The sequence below is a fragment of the Genypterus blacodes genome, unplaced genomic scaffold (genome assembly GCF_046128005.1).
Source record: "Genypterus blacodes isolate CSIRO-AG114 ecotype Tasmania unplaced genomic scaffold, CSIRO-AGI_Gbla_v1 ptg000052l_1, whole genome shotgun sequence".
NCBI lineage: Eukaryota > Metazoa > Chordata > Actinopteri > Ophidiiformes > Ophidiidae > Genypterus > Genypterus blacodes.
In genome coordinates this window covers 6304339-6320000 of record NW_027466864.1, presented here as the reverse complement: position 1 = coordinate 6320000, position 15662 = coordinate 6304339, and the positions used below count along the sequence as shown (strand labels likewise).

The 15662-nt window shown below is 49.9% G+C and overlaps 2 protein-coding genes across 2 annotated transcripts in view; one reads left to right on the top strand and one right to left on the bottom strand.

The window, feature by feature from the left end:
* Positions 1-9874, top strand: part of vwde (von Willebrand factor D and EGF domains) — a 19657-nt gene extending 9783 nt beyond the window's left edge. The window contains exons 12-30 of the mRNA XM_076150223.1: positions 33-925; positions 1157-1293; positions 1472-1636; positions 1847-1951; positions 3147-3261; positions 4103-4359; positions 5066-5285; positions 5626-5961; positions 6088-6513; positions 6615-6710; positions 7109-7204; positions 7299-7394; positions 7545-7640; positions 7717-7812; positions 8245-8340; positions 8429-8524; positions 8632-8727; positions 8863-8960; positions 9159-9874. Coding sequence (XP_076006338.1) covers positions 33-925; positions 1157-1293; positions 1472-1636; positions 1847-1951; positions 3147-3261; positions 4103-4359; positions 5066-5285; positions 5626-5961; positions 6088-6513; positions 6615-6710; positions 7109-7204; positions 7299-7394; positions 7545-7640; positions 7717-7812; positions 8245-8340; positions 8429-8524; positions 8632-8727; positions 8863-8960; positions 9159-9173 — 3535 coding nt within the window. The 3' untranslated portion in view covers positions 9174-9874. The remainder of the gene's footprint in view (positions 1-32; positions 926-1156; positions 1294-1471; positions 1637-1846; positions 1952-3146; positions 3262-4102; positions 4360-5065; positions 5286-5625; positions 5962-6087; positions 6514-6614; positions 6711-7108; positions 7205-7298; positions 7395-7544; positions 7641-7716; positions 7813-8244; positions 8341-8428; positions 8525-8631; positions 8728-8862; positions 8961-9158) is intronic.
* A 105-nt stretch (positions 9875-9979) lies between these two features.
* Positions 9980-12784, bottom strand: seraf (Schwann cell-specific EGF-like repeat autocrine factor). The gene is made up of 5 exons (XM_076150541.1): positions 12551-12784; positions 12028-12123; positions 11463-11567; positions 10677-10772; positions 9980-10227 (listed from the first exon to the last, which is right to left on the bottom strand). Exons 1-5 carry the CDS (start codon positions 12774-12776, stop codon positions 10115-10117), a joined length of 636 nt encoding a protein of 211 aa, XP_076006656.1. The 5' UTR covers positions 12777-12784; the 3' UTR covers positions 9980-10114.
* Between the last annotated feature and the right edge of the window lie 2878 nt (positions 12785-15662).

Here is a 15662-nt window from a genome sequence, read left to right as displayed (position 1 = left end):
TCTTCTTCTTTGGTCTTCTTCTTCTTCTTCAGGCTTCCACCCAGCACCAGCCTGTTTGACTCTCTGCCTTCTTATCAGAGCTCACTGAACCCCCGCAAGTACTGCAACTGTCAGTCAGAACCTCCTGTCAGATCCAGATCTCCAGGTACCAGATCTCAACCGGTTTCCTCCTCTGACGCCGCTTGCAGTCACTACGGCAACGTTCGTCTCCCCAGCATCATCCCCACCCTGGACGTCACGGCGGAGTACATCAGATCAGTGGAGCTTCTCAAAGGTGACGGGAACCCCAGGCAGTCCTTACCTCCAGGTCGCTCCCAGCAGAACACTCAGGATCAGGACAGAGACGCTCAGCCACATCAGAGAGGCTTCACCAGGAGAACCTCAAGCGACGGAACTCCAACCTCTGCCCAGCACCGACAGCACCGGGGCAGACGGCAGCCCCACCATCACATTACAAACCCTCCATACCAAAGCCTCAGCCAGTCGGACTTAGAAGGTTTCACCTACTTCTTCCCAGAAGACCATGAACCTCAGACGCACCTGGACTCTTCCCCAACCTGGCCCACACCTTCAGGGCTGACGGAGCCGGAGGCCGGGGTCCAGTGCCAGCGGGCCGTGGCCAACTCCAGCATCGCCCTGGGTTGCAGGCGCCTGTTGGGAGAGTCCATCATCCGCCGCGTGGTCGGTATGTGTGTCAGCGACCTACAGCTGAAGGACGAGCAGACCTGGCTGAGGGCGACTCTGCCCCTGCTGGAGAACGAGTGTGAGAGGAGGCTGGTGGAGGAGAGGAGGCGAGAAGAAGAGTACCAGGATGTACTCGCCGTCCTCAAGTGTCCCGATCTGTGTAACGGGAACGGTCAGTGTTCAGAGTGGGGCTGCGTCTGCTTCCCCGGGTTTGGGTCCTACGACTGCAGTGTGTTGTCTGGTAAGATTCAGTACACACACACACACACACACATGTAGCCACAGCAGGGAGAAGGTACAGGTAAAGGTGAACACGGGAAATCAAGTCAAGTGTTTGACTACGCAAGACCTTTCTCTCTTGCTCTCTCTCTCCCTTTCACACACATTCATACTTGCATGCCTCTTTAGTGCAGCTGTGTTTAGCAGCTGTCTACATGTGTGTGTGCTCTTCTTTGTGGTTGATGTTGTGAAGACCAGATCCCAGAGATCACCGAGTTGGAGAAGGAAGGTCTGTGCGATGTGCGACAGGGCGACTGCTCCACCGTTCAGGTCTACGGTCAAGGCTTCAAGGACTCCTACGAACTCAAGTGTGAGTTTGTTAAAGAAAAGGTACTTTGGTTTTCCTGCCTTTTCCTTGGCGTGTTCTTGGCGTGTTCATGCTCCCTTACAGTGCTGCATTTACTGACTGCTAACCAGAGTCATTACAGGTTTGCTCTTCCTCTTCCTCTTCTTCTTCTTCCTCTTCTTCCTCTTCTTCCTCCTCTTCTCTCTCTCTTCTCTCTTCTAGTTGGTGGAGGGGGACTGGGTTCTGGAGGAGCCCCAGTTTGTCTCAGCCACTTTCTTGGACGAAACAGCTCTTGAGTGCCGGCTCCCCCTGGAGGAAGCCCAGGTTTCTGCAGGCCTGGACACAGACATGGTGACAGACAGACCGCTCGCTCGCTGGCAGATCAAAGTGAGTCAATCCTTCTGTCAATCTCTGTCTGATAATGAAGCATTTAACTCCCTCCTCATTTGTTCTAGGAGCGTTTCCACTCACCTGTTGTTTTGATTTAGACGACCTGGATCCCAATAGTTGGACTGTCTGAGGTTTAAGTGTGTTTCTGACACATCCATGTCCTGTGTGATCAAACACCTCATCAGTATTTGTTCTTCCTGTTGGCAGGTGTCCAACGACGGCTACAGCTACAGTAACGCCAAGATCCTGACGCTGTACGACGGCGCCTGTCAGGTGTGCAGCCTGAACACTGAAGGTGTCTGCGCCCTGAGGGTGAGGACGCCTCGCTCTAAAAAGTGACTTTAACTCCTGACATGGATGTGAAAGTAATGATGTGGTCACAGCTGGATTTACTGCCCCGCCTGCTTCTCTTTGTCCTCTACCTGACATCTTCACCTGAGCGCTCAGATTCATCACCTGGCCCCGGCTCAGCCCCGGGTTCCTAAATCAACGCCGTGGCTTTAATGCCTCTGCAGCCGTCTGTTCTGCTGTGTTTACTACATGGAGCTGCAGGATTTAGCTTCCTGGAGAAAACACTAAACTATATTTGTGTGATGGTCTTCAACTTTATGACATTGTAGCTCCAAAACTCTCTGTTCAGGTGAACACACTCAGGATGAGTGAATGTGCTCTGCTTTCATGAAATATCATGGAACATTCTATTACTTTATATCAGAACTGAGCACAGAGGAGACAGAGGACAGAGGAGACAGAGGACAGAGGAGACAGAGACAAAGGCTATAGAGGGACGGAGATGAAGAGAGAAAGACAGGGAAATGTTGTTCTTGACTATGCAAGTTCTCTCTCTCTCTCTTGCCTTGTCTCTCACCCTCTCTCTGTCTCTGTTTCTCTCTCTCTCACCCTCTCTCTGTCTCTCTCTTTCTCTCTCTCTCTCTCTTGCCTTGTCTCTCACCCTCTCTCTGTCTCTGTTTCTCTCTCTCTCACCCTCTCTCTGTCTCTCTCTCTGTCTGTCTGTCTCTCTCTCTTTCTCTCTCTCTTTCTCTCTCTCTCTTGCCTTCTCTCTCACCCTCACCCTCTCTCTGTCTCTGTCTCTCTCTCTCTCTCTCTCACCCTCTCTCTGTCTCTCTCTCTGTCTGTCTCTCTCTCTCTCTCTCTCTCTCTCTCTCTCTCTCTCTCTCTTTTCCATTTCCCTGCAAATAGTAGTCTGGAACCTTCCCTGGTCTCTCTCGTCTCTTAGTTTTCCTTTAACACAGGAGATCATTATGTTTGTTTTCCTCCGGGCCAAATGTACCGGCTGGTTTTGTCGTCATGTTTGGACGTTCAAACAAAACCAGCCTTGTTCTGCTGGTGCCCTGGTCCTCCTCCAAGGTGTGTGTGTGTGTGTGTGTGTGTGTGTGTGTGTGAACCTGTGTCAGCTGAGGGTTCAATTCCCTGCTCGGGGCGAGAGACACAAAAGACATAAACATTGAAGGTACCATGGAGCTCATTTGTTCCTTTTCTGTCCCAGGAGAGAACCTGCAGCGTAGGCGGCCTGTGTTACAGCGAGGGGGAGTCCAGTCCCAGCAGCCTGTGCCTGGTGTGCCGCCCTGACTCGTCCAGATACACCTGGTCCATAGCAGAGAGTACGTACACAGCAGAGCGTTTGGGGGAGCTCGTAGATGATCAGAGGTGGTAGAGACGAGTGTGTTACTTTGTTCCGCTGAGGTGGGATGGCCGTCGTTGAGCTTTATGGCTCGTACACTCTCGCGGCTGTTTTGATAATTTGTCAGCAGCTCTGTGCAGATTGAAGCCATTGAAGTAGTTTGAGTCCCCTGGCAGTGATAAGAGGACAGCTTACCTCATTGTTAGACTTTCTGACCAACTTTACTTCTTCACCTTAAAGTAGGTCAGCGTTCCAGAGCTAACACGGCTGGAGACCATTCACTAATCCAAGAAATGATGACAGCAGGAACACGGCACAATAACACATCAAACACACAGCCGGGGGACACCAGACATATTTACTCCTTCAGCTCAGAGCAAACGTTTGGACATTATTAATGTAGCAGCATGCAGACACAAAGGGAATTCAAAATGCTTTACAAAGGAATAAGAAGACATTATGATTATGAGGAAAACATGAAAGGCCTCATTTAGAAGATAATACAATCTTTATTAAGGCTTCATTCTGTGTGTGTTTTTTATCTTGTAGAGCTTAAAGCAGAGTCCTGGGCCTGAAACAATCACCTGCTGTACTTTAATCAGTGTTTGGTTCGCTCTTATTTGTCTTTCTTCTCTGTCAGTTGGTTCTATTTAAGACAACTGACTGCCATTGTAGCTCTGAACAGATCAGCCTGGTCCAGTGAAGAGCTCTGCTGGTCTGATGATTGACCTTAAAGCTCCAAACTCAAACAATTGCTCCAGATGTGTTGTTTAGGTTGACACTCTCTCTGACTCGTCCCTCCTTGACTCGTTTCCTCTCAGAGAACGAGCCTCCTCTCCTCCAGGCGCTGCCGTCTCATCTCCAGACCTTCCAGGGGGAGAATTTCATCTTCCAGCTCCGAGCTCAGGACCCCGAGGGCTCAGCGGTGCTTTTCACCCTGGAGTCTGGACCCGAGGACTCGTCTCTGTCTCCGGCCGGCCTGCTGATCTGGAAGGCCTCAGCTGAACGCACGGACACACACACGTTCAGGTTCAGTGTGACGGACGAGTGCGGCGCTGAGACCAGAGCCTCTGTGCAGGTGAGCTCTCCAGGCTCTGAAACATAGAGCTCATTAGATCTGCCGGCCATCAGGGTCCAGCATCAGAAGCAGGTGAGGCAGGCCGGGAGTCTCAATACCTTCTTATAACCAGTAGAGGGAGCTCTGGGTACACAGGAGGACTGAGTGAGGCGGCAGGAGCATCGTTTAGTAGAAGTCTTATTTATCATACAGTTTACTTATTCAGCAGCGTTCAGATATTTACAAAGTCATTAACAAAGGCATAAAGAAGACAAATAACATCTTACAGAATGTAAAAGACAATTAAAGGAAGGATAAAGGTTAAATGTGGAGGATAGAATGGAATAAAAACACCAAAAACTAATTGAATCTTGACAGCAGATGATGTGTTTTTATTCTTAATAACGTCTCTGTCTGTTGATTGGAGCTCGAACTCACTCCTGTGTGTGAGGCTTCTCAGGGCAGAGAGCAGAGCGACACACAGAGCGACTCACAGAGCGACACGCTGCACAGGTGGCCGAGCTCCTCCACAGAACAGAGCCTCACTATTACAGCAACAGTAAATGATAAATCAAATGTTTCCCTTCCCAGATTACATCCTCACTCATAACTCACCTCAGTCAGACGTAAAGCAAACACAGGCTCCGGTTACTGACTGAGCTCCTGTGGTCTCAGTGATGAATGAGGCCGAGGCTGTGCAAACATGCCGCTCTCTCTGTTTTCCCAGGTGTCCGTGCGGCCCTGCGACTGCCTGAACGGCGCCTCCTGCGTGACCGACGTCAACCTTCCCTCCGGCGCGGGCGGGTTTGCGTGTGTGTGTCCGGAGGGATTCAAAGGACAAAGGTGCGAGGTGGACGTGGACGACTGTAAGCCGAACCCCTGCAGACTGGGCCGCTGTATCGACGGGCCAAACTCCTTCTCCTGCATCTGCCCGCCTGGGATGACAGGTAGGGACACACACACACACACACACACACAAACACACACACACACACACACACACACACACACACACAGTTAGGGAGGTTTAGGATCGTTTCATATGTTTGTAAAGGATTCCATTGAATAGATAATAAAGCAGTCTATGAGCTTTACTGGCCTCTGCTGGTGGTCAGGTGAACTGCAGCTGAGCTACATTCCCTCTTATACAAGTTTATGGCAAATTACTACTTTTACTACTAAATTAGTGCTTTTAACGTCCTTAGGAGTGATCTGAGCTTCTTTTAGTTCAGTCTCAGTGATGTTTAGGCTCCTGCAGGTTGATGTTTGGCCCTGGTGTTCTGTCAGGTCGGACATGCAGAGAAGACATCGACGAGTGCGTCTCTCAGCCGTGCTCTGCCGGCCTGAGCTGTAACAACACCATGGGCTCCTTCGTCTGTGCCGGCTGCCCTCAAGGCTTCGCCGGTGACGGGAAGAACTGCACGGCGCCCGACAGACCGCTGAGCACGCCGGGGAGAGGACCCAGACCCAAACCCTCCGGCCCGTCGCCGTGCGGCAGGAGGCCGTGTCACCCGGGGGTGCAGTGCTTCGAGAGCGTGCACATCTCGGCGGGTTTCGTCTGTGGGCCGTGTCCTGCTGGTTACCATGGAAACGGGCGCACGTGCAGCAGGAGCGCAGCGACGGGTGAGAGTGAAGCGGGTCACATTCTGACATCATGACCCAGTCTGGATCTCCATCAGCTTCTCTGTTACTGTGGCTGCTGTCGCGTTCCTTTTCAAGCCGTATCCTCTAACTCCCAGTGTTTTACAGGGCAGGGAGCCTCCAGTCCAGCTGAGCCTCACCTCACCACAGCTCATCTGACCAGAGAAGTGACTCCCACCTCCTCCTCATCCTCTTCATCATCTCCCACCTCCCCCAGGAGACTGCCTGACAGAAGGAGGAAACCAGACACCACCCTCTCCAGCCTGAGGAGGGCGTCTGCCCCCGACAGGAAGACCACAGCCACGCCCCGCAATCAGACTGTAGCCAGCCGACTGTTCACGCCCGCCGCCCCCCGAGGTCAGCCCCCGACCCCTGACCTCAACACCGGGGGCAGATGGGGGTCGCCGCCTCAGCTGGTGACATGCGCCGACTCCCCCTGCTTTTCCGGCGTCCCCTGTGAGCCCACTGTCAGCGGCTCCTTCAGGTGTGGACGCTGCCCGTACGGCTACACTGGAGACGGACTCACATGTAGAGGTGAGGGAGGAGATGATGTAATACAGAGGGATGATGATAATGATGATGATGATGATATGATGAAGGTGTGTATGTTAGATCTAAAGGTCCTCTGCTCTCAGCCGTGTGCAGGTTTCAGTGTGGGAGGAACATGGAGTGCTCACAGCCCAACACCTGCAGCTGTAAGGACGGATACACAGGATACAGCTGCCACATAGGTGAGAGGAAGAGTTCTTACCTCATGACAGGAAGAAGGGTCTGAGACACATCTGGAATAAGGAGAGAGTTTTGGGAGATGGTCAAAATATTTGAGAAAAAAAAGTCAAAATGTTACAAGAATGAGTAAAGTAAGAGAATGTTACACTTTATAAAGAGGCGAATTATTTTGGTGTTTTATTTTCTTAATACTTTTTATTTCTGAAAACATTACATTATTCTCATAAAATGGAAGATTTTATGATCACTATTATATTTTTTGCCCCAATAAATATAAAACAATCTCATCATTTTATTCTGAAAATCTCTGTACTTTTCCCCCACATTGGTTCAGATCCAAACTAAGCTATCTTATTATTATTATTAACTCTGTAGTCGTGTGTGTGGTTTCTCTCCTCAGCTGTGTGTCGGCCTGACTGTAAGAACCAGGGCAGGTGTGTGAGGCCTGATGTGTGTGTGTGTCCTGTGGGCTACACTGGACCCACCTGTGAAGAAGGTAACCTGCTTACAGCACACTGACACACACACCTTACACACTACACACACACACACTAACTGAGCCCCTCCTGTGTGTGTGTGTGTGTGTGTAGCGAGCTGCGAGCCGGCCTGTCAGCACGGAGGAACCTGCCTGGCCAGGAACCTGTGCACCTGTCCCTATGGTTACGTGGGGCCCAGATGTGAAATCAGTGAGCTCAGCATTCATGGAGACTCTACTCTTCACCCTAACCTTAACATCTCACATTCTTTAAGGCTTTACTCGTACTCCTTACTTAAATCTTAAATGCTGAACCTTTATTTTGAAAGATCTGAGAACCCTCACTGATCTCTCCATGCAGTGGTGTGTAACAGGCACTGTGAGAACGGGGGCGAGTGTGTTTCTCCTGACGTGTGCGAGTGTGCGCCCGGCTGGTATGGACCCACCTGTCACTCAGGTACGTGTGTGTGTGTGTGTGGGTGAGTGTGTCTTCCTCTCATGTGGTCTAACCCTAACCCCTGTCTGCCCCTCAGCTCTCTGTCACCCCGTCTGTCTGAACGGAGGCTCCTGCATCAAGCCCAACATGTGCGCCTGTCCCAGCGGCTTCTACGGATCCCAGTGTCAGATCGGTGAGTCGGAGGGCGGCTGTGGTCTTCTTCTTCTTCTTCTTCTTCTGAAAGCTCCTCTCTCTGCACATTGAGGTGATTTGATGTTTTACAGAAACATACGGGCGCTGAGACAATCAGCATTAAAGAGACGCAAACCCTGCGGCGCTTTCATTAGACTGCTGGTCTCAGTGAGGAGTTTTTATGGCGAGCGTCTCTGTAATGCTGCACCAGCTGCTGCAGAGGAGAGGAGGACTTTAGTTTAGAGGATGGAGACGGAAATCTGCAACTTTAACACAACAATAACAATTTGTACTGATGTTAGACTGCAAACTGACGCTGTGTGTCTCAGCTGTGTGTCCCTGTGTGTCTCAGCCGTGTGTGTCTCTGTGTGTTTCAGCCGTGTGTGTGTCTGTGTGTTTCAGCTGTGTCTGTGTGTGTGTGTGTGTGTTTCAGCCGTGTGCAGTCCTCCCTGTAAGAACGGAGGTCAGTGCAGGAGGAACAACGTGTGTTCCTGCCCTGAAGGCTACACGGGGAAGAGATGTCAGAAGAGTGAGTGACAGCCTTCACTCTTCACTGCAATCAGTGTCCCACAGGTGGTAAATGTGATGATGTCATGTGTCAACAAACTGTGTTCCAGGTGTGTGTGAGCCCATGTGCATGAACAAGGGCAAGTGTGTGGGACCCAACACCTGCTCCTGCTCCTCAGGCTGGAGGGGCAAGAGGTGCAACATTCGTGAGTGTTTCCATGGCAACGAGTACATCAATCAGAGATGCAGAGCAGCTCATAATGTTGGCGATTCCTGCTTTCACTCCTCCTCCTCTTCTTCGTCTCCTCTGTAGCCATCTGTCTGCAGAAATGCAAGAACAGCGGCGAGTGTGTGGGACCAAACACCTGCCACTGTCCCATCGGGTGGGAGGGGCTTCACTGTCAGACACGTGAGTCCATCAACCAGAGGATCAAACCTTTACCTGTTGGTCTTGAGGAAACTAGATACTTGAAGTTTGATTCTATCAGGCTAAGCAGGGGAACAGGATGAGGTCATTGATGTTTAACGCTGTGTTCCTCCCCAGCTGTGTGTAAGCAGCTGTGTGTGAACGGAGGGAGGTGCGTCCTGCCTGACTACTGCCACTGTCGTAAAGGCTTCACAGGCCTCACCTGCGCCACAAAGGTCAGCAGGGGTCACGTTTGATGTTCAGAGCATCTGGCCAGCAGGGTCAAAGGTTAAGTGCCAGGGGGGGCCACTCGCACTAACAACAGGGTTACAGGGCCGATGTCATGGAAACGGCAGCATTGTGATATCATAACAACATTTAACTCATCCAGTAACTTAAAGTCTGTTTTTAATCTGTTGATGTTTGCTCCACAGATGTCACAGGCGTGAAGGAGAAGAGAAGAGGCTGCACCGAGGAAGAGGAGCACCAGGATGTGTGTGTGTGTAGGTGTGTGTGTGTGTGGAGGTATGTGTGTGTGTGTGTAAGCAAGTGTGTGTGTGTAAGTGTGAGTGAGTGTGTGTGTTTGTAGGTATAAGTGTGTGTGTGTGTGTGTGTTTGTAGGTGTGAGTGTGTGTGTGTGTTTGTGTATGTGTGTGAGTGAGTGTGTGTGTGTGTGTGTGTACACTACCAGAGGGACCTGATGTATTGCACTTGTGGTCTTGTTGTCCCTCTCTACCTCACGGCTCAAGGTCACACACACACATGGTTCCACATGTGGGCAGAGATGAAGCAGCGTCGTGTAGGAAACCAAACCAAACCAAACCGCCAGAGAGTCCCATAGTTACCATTCATCCATAAGCAGTCTGAGTGTATTTACATGCAGAGGAAGAGGAGGAGCTCTGTTTACTTCTTCTGTCACAAATGAATGAAATCTGCTTTATCCTTTCTTATTCACTTAGAGATGGAACACACCAGTAACTTGTGTTAGACTGAAGGCTTTGAGATGAAGAATGAACTGTCTTGCTCATATTAATATATAGTTTGATCAGTCGGGCTTATGTTTCCACGGTTACGCATCATAGCCATGATACCAAACATACCTAAGTGATGAAGATGAGACTGTGTTATAGAAAACATGTGACTAAATAAAACCTACCAAGTGTTCCTGCTGTTCAATGAGCTTTGACTGCACAGAGTGGAGAAGAGATCAACCAGCTGCAAACTTTATTCCCACAGATTACAGTACAGACAGGTTTATATCAAAAAGGGGAATTACAGGTTTGAAGAAAGGGGAAAGCTACCAAAGTTTGAGCTTTAAAACAAATGGAACAAATGGAACAGATCACATGAGCGTGCAGCCTCGTTGACCTCCGACCCTGCCGGGGTCACGCTAATGCGACTTGTTCCTCTCCTCGCAGCGGGGGCCGGAGTAGGGGGGGCGGCAGCGGCATTTGTCCGGGGAAATACACTTTCCTCCGTTCAGACAGGGCTGACTGCACACAGCTACAGAACACAGAGGGACACACAGGGTTAATATCCTGTAACACGCCACAGAAACCAGGGCTCAGGCTCACGAAACCTGAGGCGCCCACACACTGACCCAGAGTTCATCACATCTGGAAAAACGCTGAGGCTAAGAATTTCCTTCCGTCTCTCCGTAGAAAAAATACGTATAGCTGTGGATGAGAGAGTTTACAGGCCTGTGGAGGGAACGAGTGTGGAGGAGGAGAGGAGGGTTGATGGTTTCCCTAGAGTTATTCCTTTTTGTCCTGATGTTATGGGCCTGTAAAGCCTTTTAAGACACTGAATGTGATATTTGGCTATAGAAAGCCAGAGGTTTCTTCCTGGTTCCTTGATTCTCTCTGGAGTTTTTCCTCGTCTTCCTAGAGATCTTTGGGAATTTTCCTGATGTTGTGGGTCTGTAAAGCCCTTTGAGACATTGTTGTACTCACCGGTGTGGCAGGCCCCACCCAGCCATCCCTCCGGACAGCTGCAGATCCCCGGAGCCACGCAGACGCCCCCGTTCCTGCAGCCTTGGGGGCAGATCGCTGAGGGGAACGAAACACAGCAACAACACCGTCTCAGCACAGCAGGAAGAGGGTTAAGTGTTAGTTAGTGTTAGTTTCACACGTGGGAGGACGACAGCTGGTTGAGAGGAAGCGATGGTTTCTGTGACAGAGCTGAACCTCAGGATGAAGAGGTGGGAATGCAAAGAGGCTCTAAAGAAACCACACTGCTCTCTTCTCTTCCACCTTCAAGTGATTTGTGACTGGCTTGTGAGGAGCCGAGTCAGTTTGCCACTTTGAACCCTGAAGGTCAGCAAGGTCAACTTTCTTCAGCAGGTGTCAGAAGGGGGCCTCAGATTCAGGTCTTGGGTTCTGTGGATGTGTGTTCAGGGCTCAAACACTGAGATGAGTTGTGTCTCCAGTGCTTCTCAGAGATAAACTGCGACTCCACTGCCAAGCATTCATAAATCGCCGTCTAGGAATCGAGCAGTGTCAAATACATTCACCACTACTACACCATGTATCGCATGTTAGTTGCCGGGTAACGCCGCCGCCGCCGCTGCTTCTGGCGGCGACAGAAAGTTGGAGCGGGAGCAGCGTGTTTGTGTGTGGCTGAAAGTGTTTGAGCAGACTGCAGCTGATGAACGGCTCCAGCTGAGAGGCTGCTCAGCCCCATTTGGAGACTTTGACCTCAGTGTTAGCGGGGTAATTAGTCAGCGGCTATAAACAGACCTTCCTGGCATTTGGAGCCGGTCCAGCTCGAGGGGCAGTTGCACTTGGCCACACCGTTCAGAGCGATGCATTCACCGCCGTTCCAACATCCGCCCTGACACGTCACTGGGAGGACACACACACACACACACACACACACACAGGATAACGTGTTCAAATACACTCAGTATCTGTGTATAAGTAGGGCTATGCATGGTAGTTTAAACATGTTTATACGTGTTCAAGTTGATCCACAGTGTTAGACTTTTATGTAAATGTAAAGCACTTTAAACCTCTGTTATCCAATTAAGGTTATAAATCTTTTTTTGCGCAAATACTACAAATCAGAGATCAGCATAAATTGAATTTGGCGTAGAGTGCAGACAGATTATGCAGTTAAGTCAATTTACTTTGCATGTCAATGATCTATTCTCATTCTGTGCAGGCGTCTGCTCACCTGTCAGTCAGAGACAGAAAGGATCATCTGCATTCTCCCCGAATGAGTGTTTGATCAAGTGTGTACAGTGTAAACACACACACAGCCTTACACACTGATGTGTCCCATGCCTGCAGGCTGAGCTGTTACCTTTGTGACAGTATCTTCCTCCGAAGCCAGGAGGACATCTGCACTTCCCGGGGCGCAGACACGCTCCTCCATTCTTACATTTGGGGTAACAGTTGGCTGCATTCAACACAAACACAAACACATGTTTCTGACATTAGTGGTGACGATTCAAAGGCTCGGACTGTAGCTTTCTCATTGATCTGTATCTCCTGATCAGCAGTAACAATATGATCTCTAAGTATGACAGATTGGATCTCCTGGCAGGTTACTAGTTCTTTCTGCAGGTGGTTATTGGCTCTTTAGCTTTTCATTGATAATTTATAATGTGTACATATTTTGAAATGAATCAACCACAGGAGCATAATCAATCACTAGCACCAAACATGCAACATCTATCACAACATGTCCCTCTCTAAAGGCAAACAGAACATGAATGAAAGCCTCCGAGAAGTTCTTAATAAATAAGTGAAAGACTTTGGAGCCCGGCTCTCCGTGCAGGTGTGTGAGGGTGCAGGTGTGTGAGGGTGCAGGTGTGTTACGTCACCATACTGGCAGCTCTCTCCCTCGTAGCCCTTGGCGCAGTAACAAGTGTTGTTCCGGATGCAGACTCCTGCGTGTTTACATGGCGGCTCGCACTTCGCTTTGGGGTCAAACACGAATCCGACCGCGACGCCCCGGGGCGCGTCCGAGCGGGCGGTGCAGAGGCCGGACAGGGCGAGCAGGAGCGCGGAGGAGAGGAGGAGTGCGGAGCCCAGACCGGAGAGCGCCATGGTTAGTCCAGAGACTGAGAGGAGCGGTGGAGATGGAGGAGCTGGAGGAGGAGAGAGGCCACTGAGGGGCCGCGCACCTCCACGGCGCCCCCGCTGCTGCGAGGCGTCACTACAGCCGGGGACCGAGAGGGAGGAGCGGGCAGGGCTGGGCGGGTGTGTGGCCTGCTGGAGGGGGCCGGGTCGACCTGGAGGAGAACATGAGGACCGAAGAGATGGAGGGCGAGCCAAGGATTGACGATGAAACAGTTATGATTTGCACATTTATTTACAGTAAAATGGAGCAAAATGGTGATAACTGCCCAAATAAAGAAGCAGGTGGTTTGTAAATTGACAAAAAGAAACCACAATTGAACTGAAATGTAAGTTACAAGTACATCATTTAAATATAAGGGCAAGTGTGCGTCCAAAATGGCGTCCACTCGTAACTGTGTCAATCAGTGCTAAAACGCCAGAAGCAGTCAGGTGAGCTAAGCTAACAGGCTAACGTACACTGGCTCATGGAGAAACAACAACAAACAAACAAACAAAACACCAACGCAAGAGTCACTGTTTACTCTTGAAGAAAGACTTTCAACAAATAAGTCTCCATAGTTTGATGGCATGTCCCCGTCTGAAGCTGAAGCTGAAGCCTTTCACCAGCCTGGGAGGAAGGAGGCAGACATGATGAGGTCAGAGGCTCCATCCTGCTCCTCCTGATGAAGGAGCCTCCTCACTAACCAGGTGAGCTCAGTGGGCTTCACATGAGGCTGGGAAGGGAGAGAGAAGCTCTGGATGAAGTGAGCAGATCAGAAACACACACATATAACAACCTAAGCTCAGAGCAGACACACACACACACAGAGCCCAGTGAAGGAGGTGAAACGTGTGTGTGTCTCATAACGGTTACAGGCTGATCATTATAGTTCACATTACCTTCCAGTGAGTCTGATGAGAAGGAAACTGCTTATGTGCACATGTGAGTCCATGTAGCTCACATATGGAGAAGCCATTTCCTCATACATGTGCAGAGGAAGAGCTCAGGCTGGGTTTGATCTATGGGCCCAGAGCTCTAATGGCTATAACACAACCTGCTGGTTCTGCTGAAAACTGGGTCAGCTCAGGGCCGAGGGACAGAGCCTTACATCCTGCTACAGCTTTATGAGTGAAGCTTCAGTCACAGCTCATTCATAGCTTTGTGTGTTGTTGTTGTTGTTGTTGTGAAATGTTAAACGGGTGATCTCTTCTTACTCTAAATGAGAGAGAAGGACGAGGAAAGGGAGAGAAAGTCCTGTATCCTCCAACCAGAATCACATCTGATGTCTGTCCCCCTTCACGCCCCTTAGTTGCTGTTATAGCGCCACCTTCTGGTCGATTGATGTCTGATGTTCTAGACAGCTTGGACAGAAGAAAGGGAAGGAATATCTGCAGGTAGAGAAACTCGTCGATGGACTTGTTTTCCTTCTTCTGACCTGTGTGTTATTCAGAAACGTCTCAGGGTCAGAATGTGCTGAAGCTCAGTGAGTGTGACCTTTGGATACGCTAATATTTGTTTAGTTTATTTGCAGAAGATTAACTTAACAAGTAGATTAACCTTAAGTGATCCAGATAAAGATTGTATTGTGTCATTGGTTCTTCTTGGCCTCAAACATTCCCTCTACTCTTCTCTCTCTTCTCTGTTCTGTGTGCTGTATATTAAGTGTGTTTTCCGTGTGTATGTTGCTGTAGCCGGTCCAAGCCGCTGACCTGCTGGATCCCAGACAGGAAGTGAACCGCTGTCGTGACGAGCGCAACAGATGTGAGCGTGCGGCGAAAACACTGGAGAACATCTCCTACTTCTGCTTCCTGCTCAGAGAGGACACGAGAGCCCACCGAGTCACGCAGTGAGCCCCAACACACACACACACAGACACACACACACACACACACACACACACACACACACACAGAGGAAGTAAGAGTCTCACGCTGGCTGAAATCATGTGTTTAAAACACGAAGCTGATCAACTTAGGCATCTTACAACAACAACGCCATTGGTCAATCCCCATCATGTGATACGGAAAGGTACCCCAGCCTGCATCACGGTCTATACCACCACTTCTGACAGTTTGTTTTGATTCTTTTGCTTGTGGATGTGGTCGTCTCCTCAGTATCATCAATCCTCAATACAACGTCATGGCAACAGATTGATTTTTCCTCCCCTGCCTGCGGTCTGATTAGGTGGCAACATTCTTGTTTCAGTGCAGGATTATACACACACATACACACACACACACACACACACACACACACACACACAGGTTGGAAGTTGCTGTGGTGTCCTGTGGCTGTGTTGCAGGAGTTCAGGTTGACCACAGGGTGGCGCTGTAGCTCTGTGTAAGTCCGTTAAGTCGGTGTCTTTTGTCCTCTTGTCGGTCGTCTGGCTCTTGTTGCTGTTTGTCCTCACGAGCTTTATGAGCTGATTGAACACTCGGGGGCACATTTCTGTGTTTGTGTGTTTGTGTCCCAGTTGTGTTGTTGATATATTTGAGTTTGTTCTGCAGTGAGTCAGTCACTTTCTCTTTCTTGTTCTTAGTCACAGTGTTTGTGCCGTCAACCTTTTATCTTTCAGGAAAAACCCATATTAAGCTTCTTATCTCCTCATGTTGGAACAAATCCCTCAAACGCCCCGGATAGAACAAACACTCTGTGCTCTGTTGTTAGTGATAGCAAAGCAGTTCAAACCAGGTTAGCCACTAAACTACTGCTGTGTGTGTGTGTGTGTGTGTGGGTGGGTGTGTGTGAATGTTTGGGTCAAACACATTCCAGGAAGTTCCCGCCCCTCTGGCTCTGGTTTCTCCTGCCTATGTTCTTCTGTTTCGTCGTCTAGCCTCGGCCTCCAAGCTACTATCCTTCACCTCCCAACGCCT

Bases quoted from the DNA above. Each gene is read 5' to 3' on its own strand.
- seraf (XM_076150541.1), bottom strand. From the start codon at position 12,776: ATGGCGCTCTCCGGTCTGGGCTCCGCACTCCTCCTCTCCTCCGCGCTC. The intron at 12,124-12,550 runs GTGACGTAACAC...TGTTGAATGCAG, and splicing joins GGGAGAGAGCTGCCAGTATG to CCAACTGTTACCCCAAATGT. The intron at 10,228-10,676 runs GTGAGTACAACA...TGTGTTCTGTAG, and splicing joins GGGTGGGGCCTGCCACACCG to CTGTGTGCAGTCAGCCCTGT.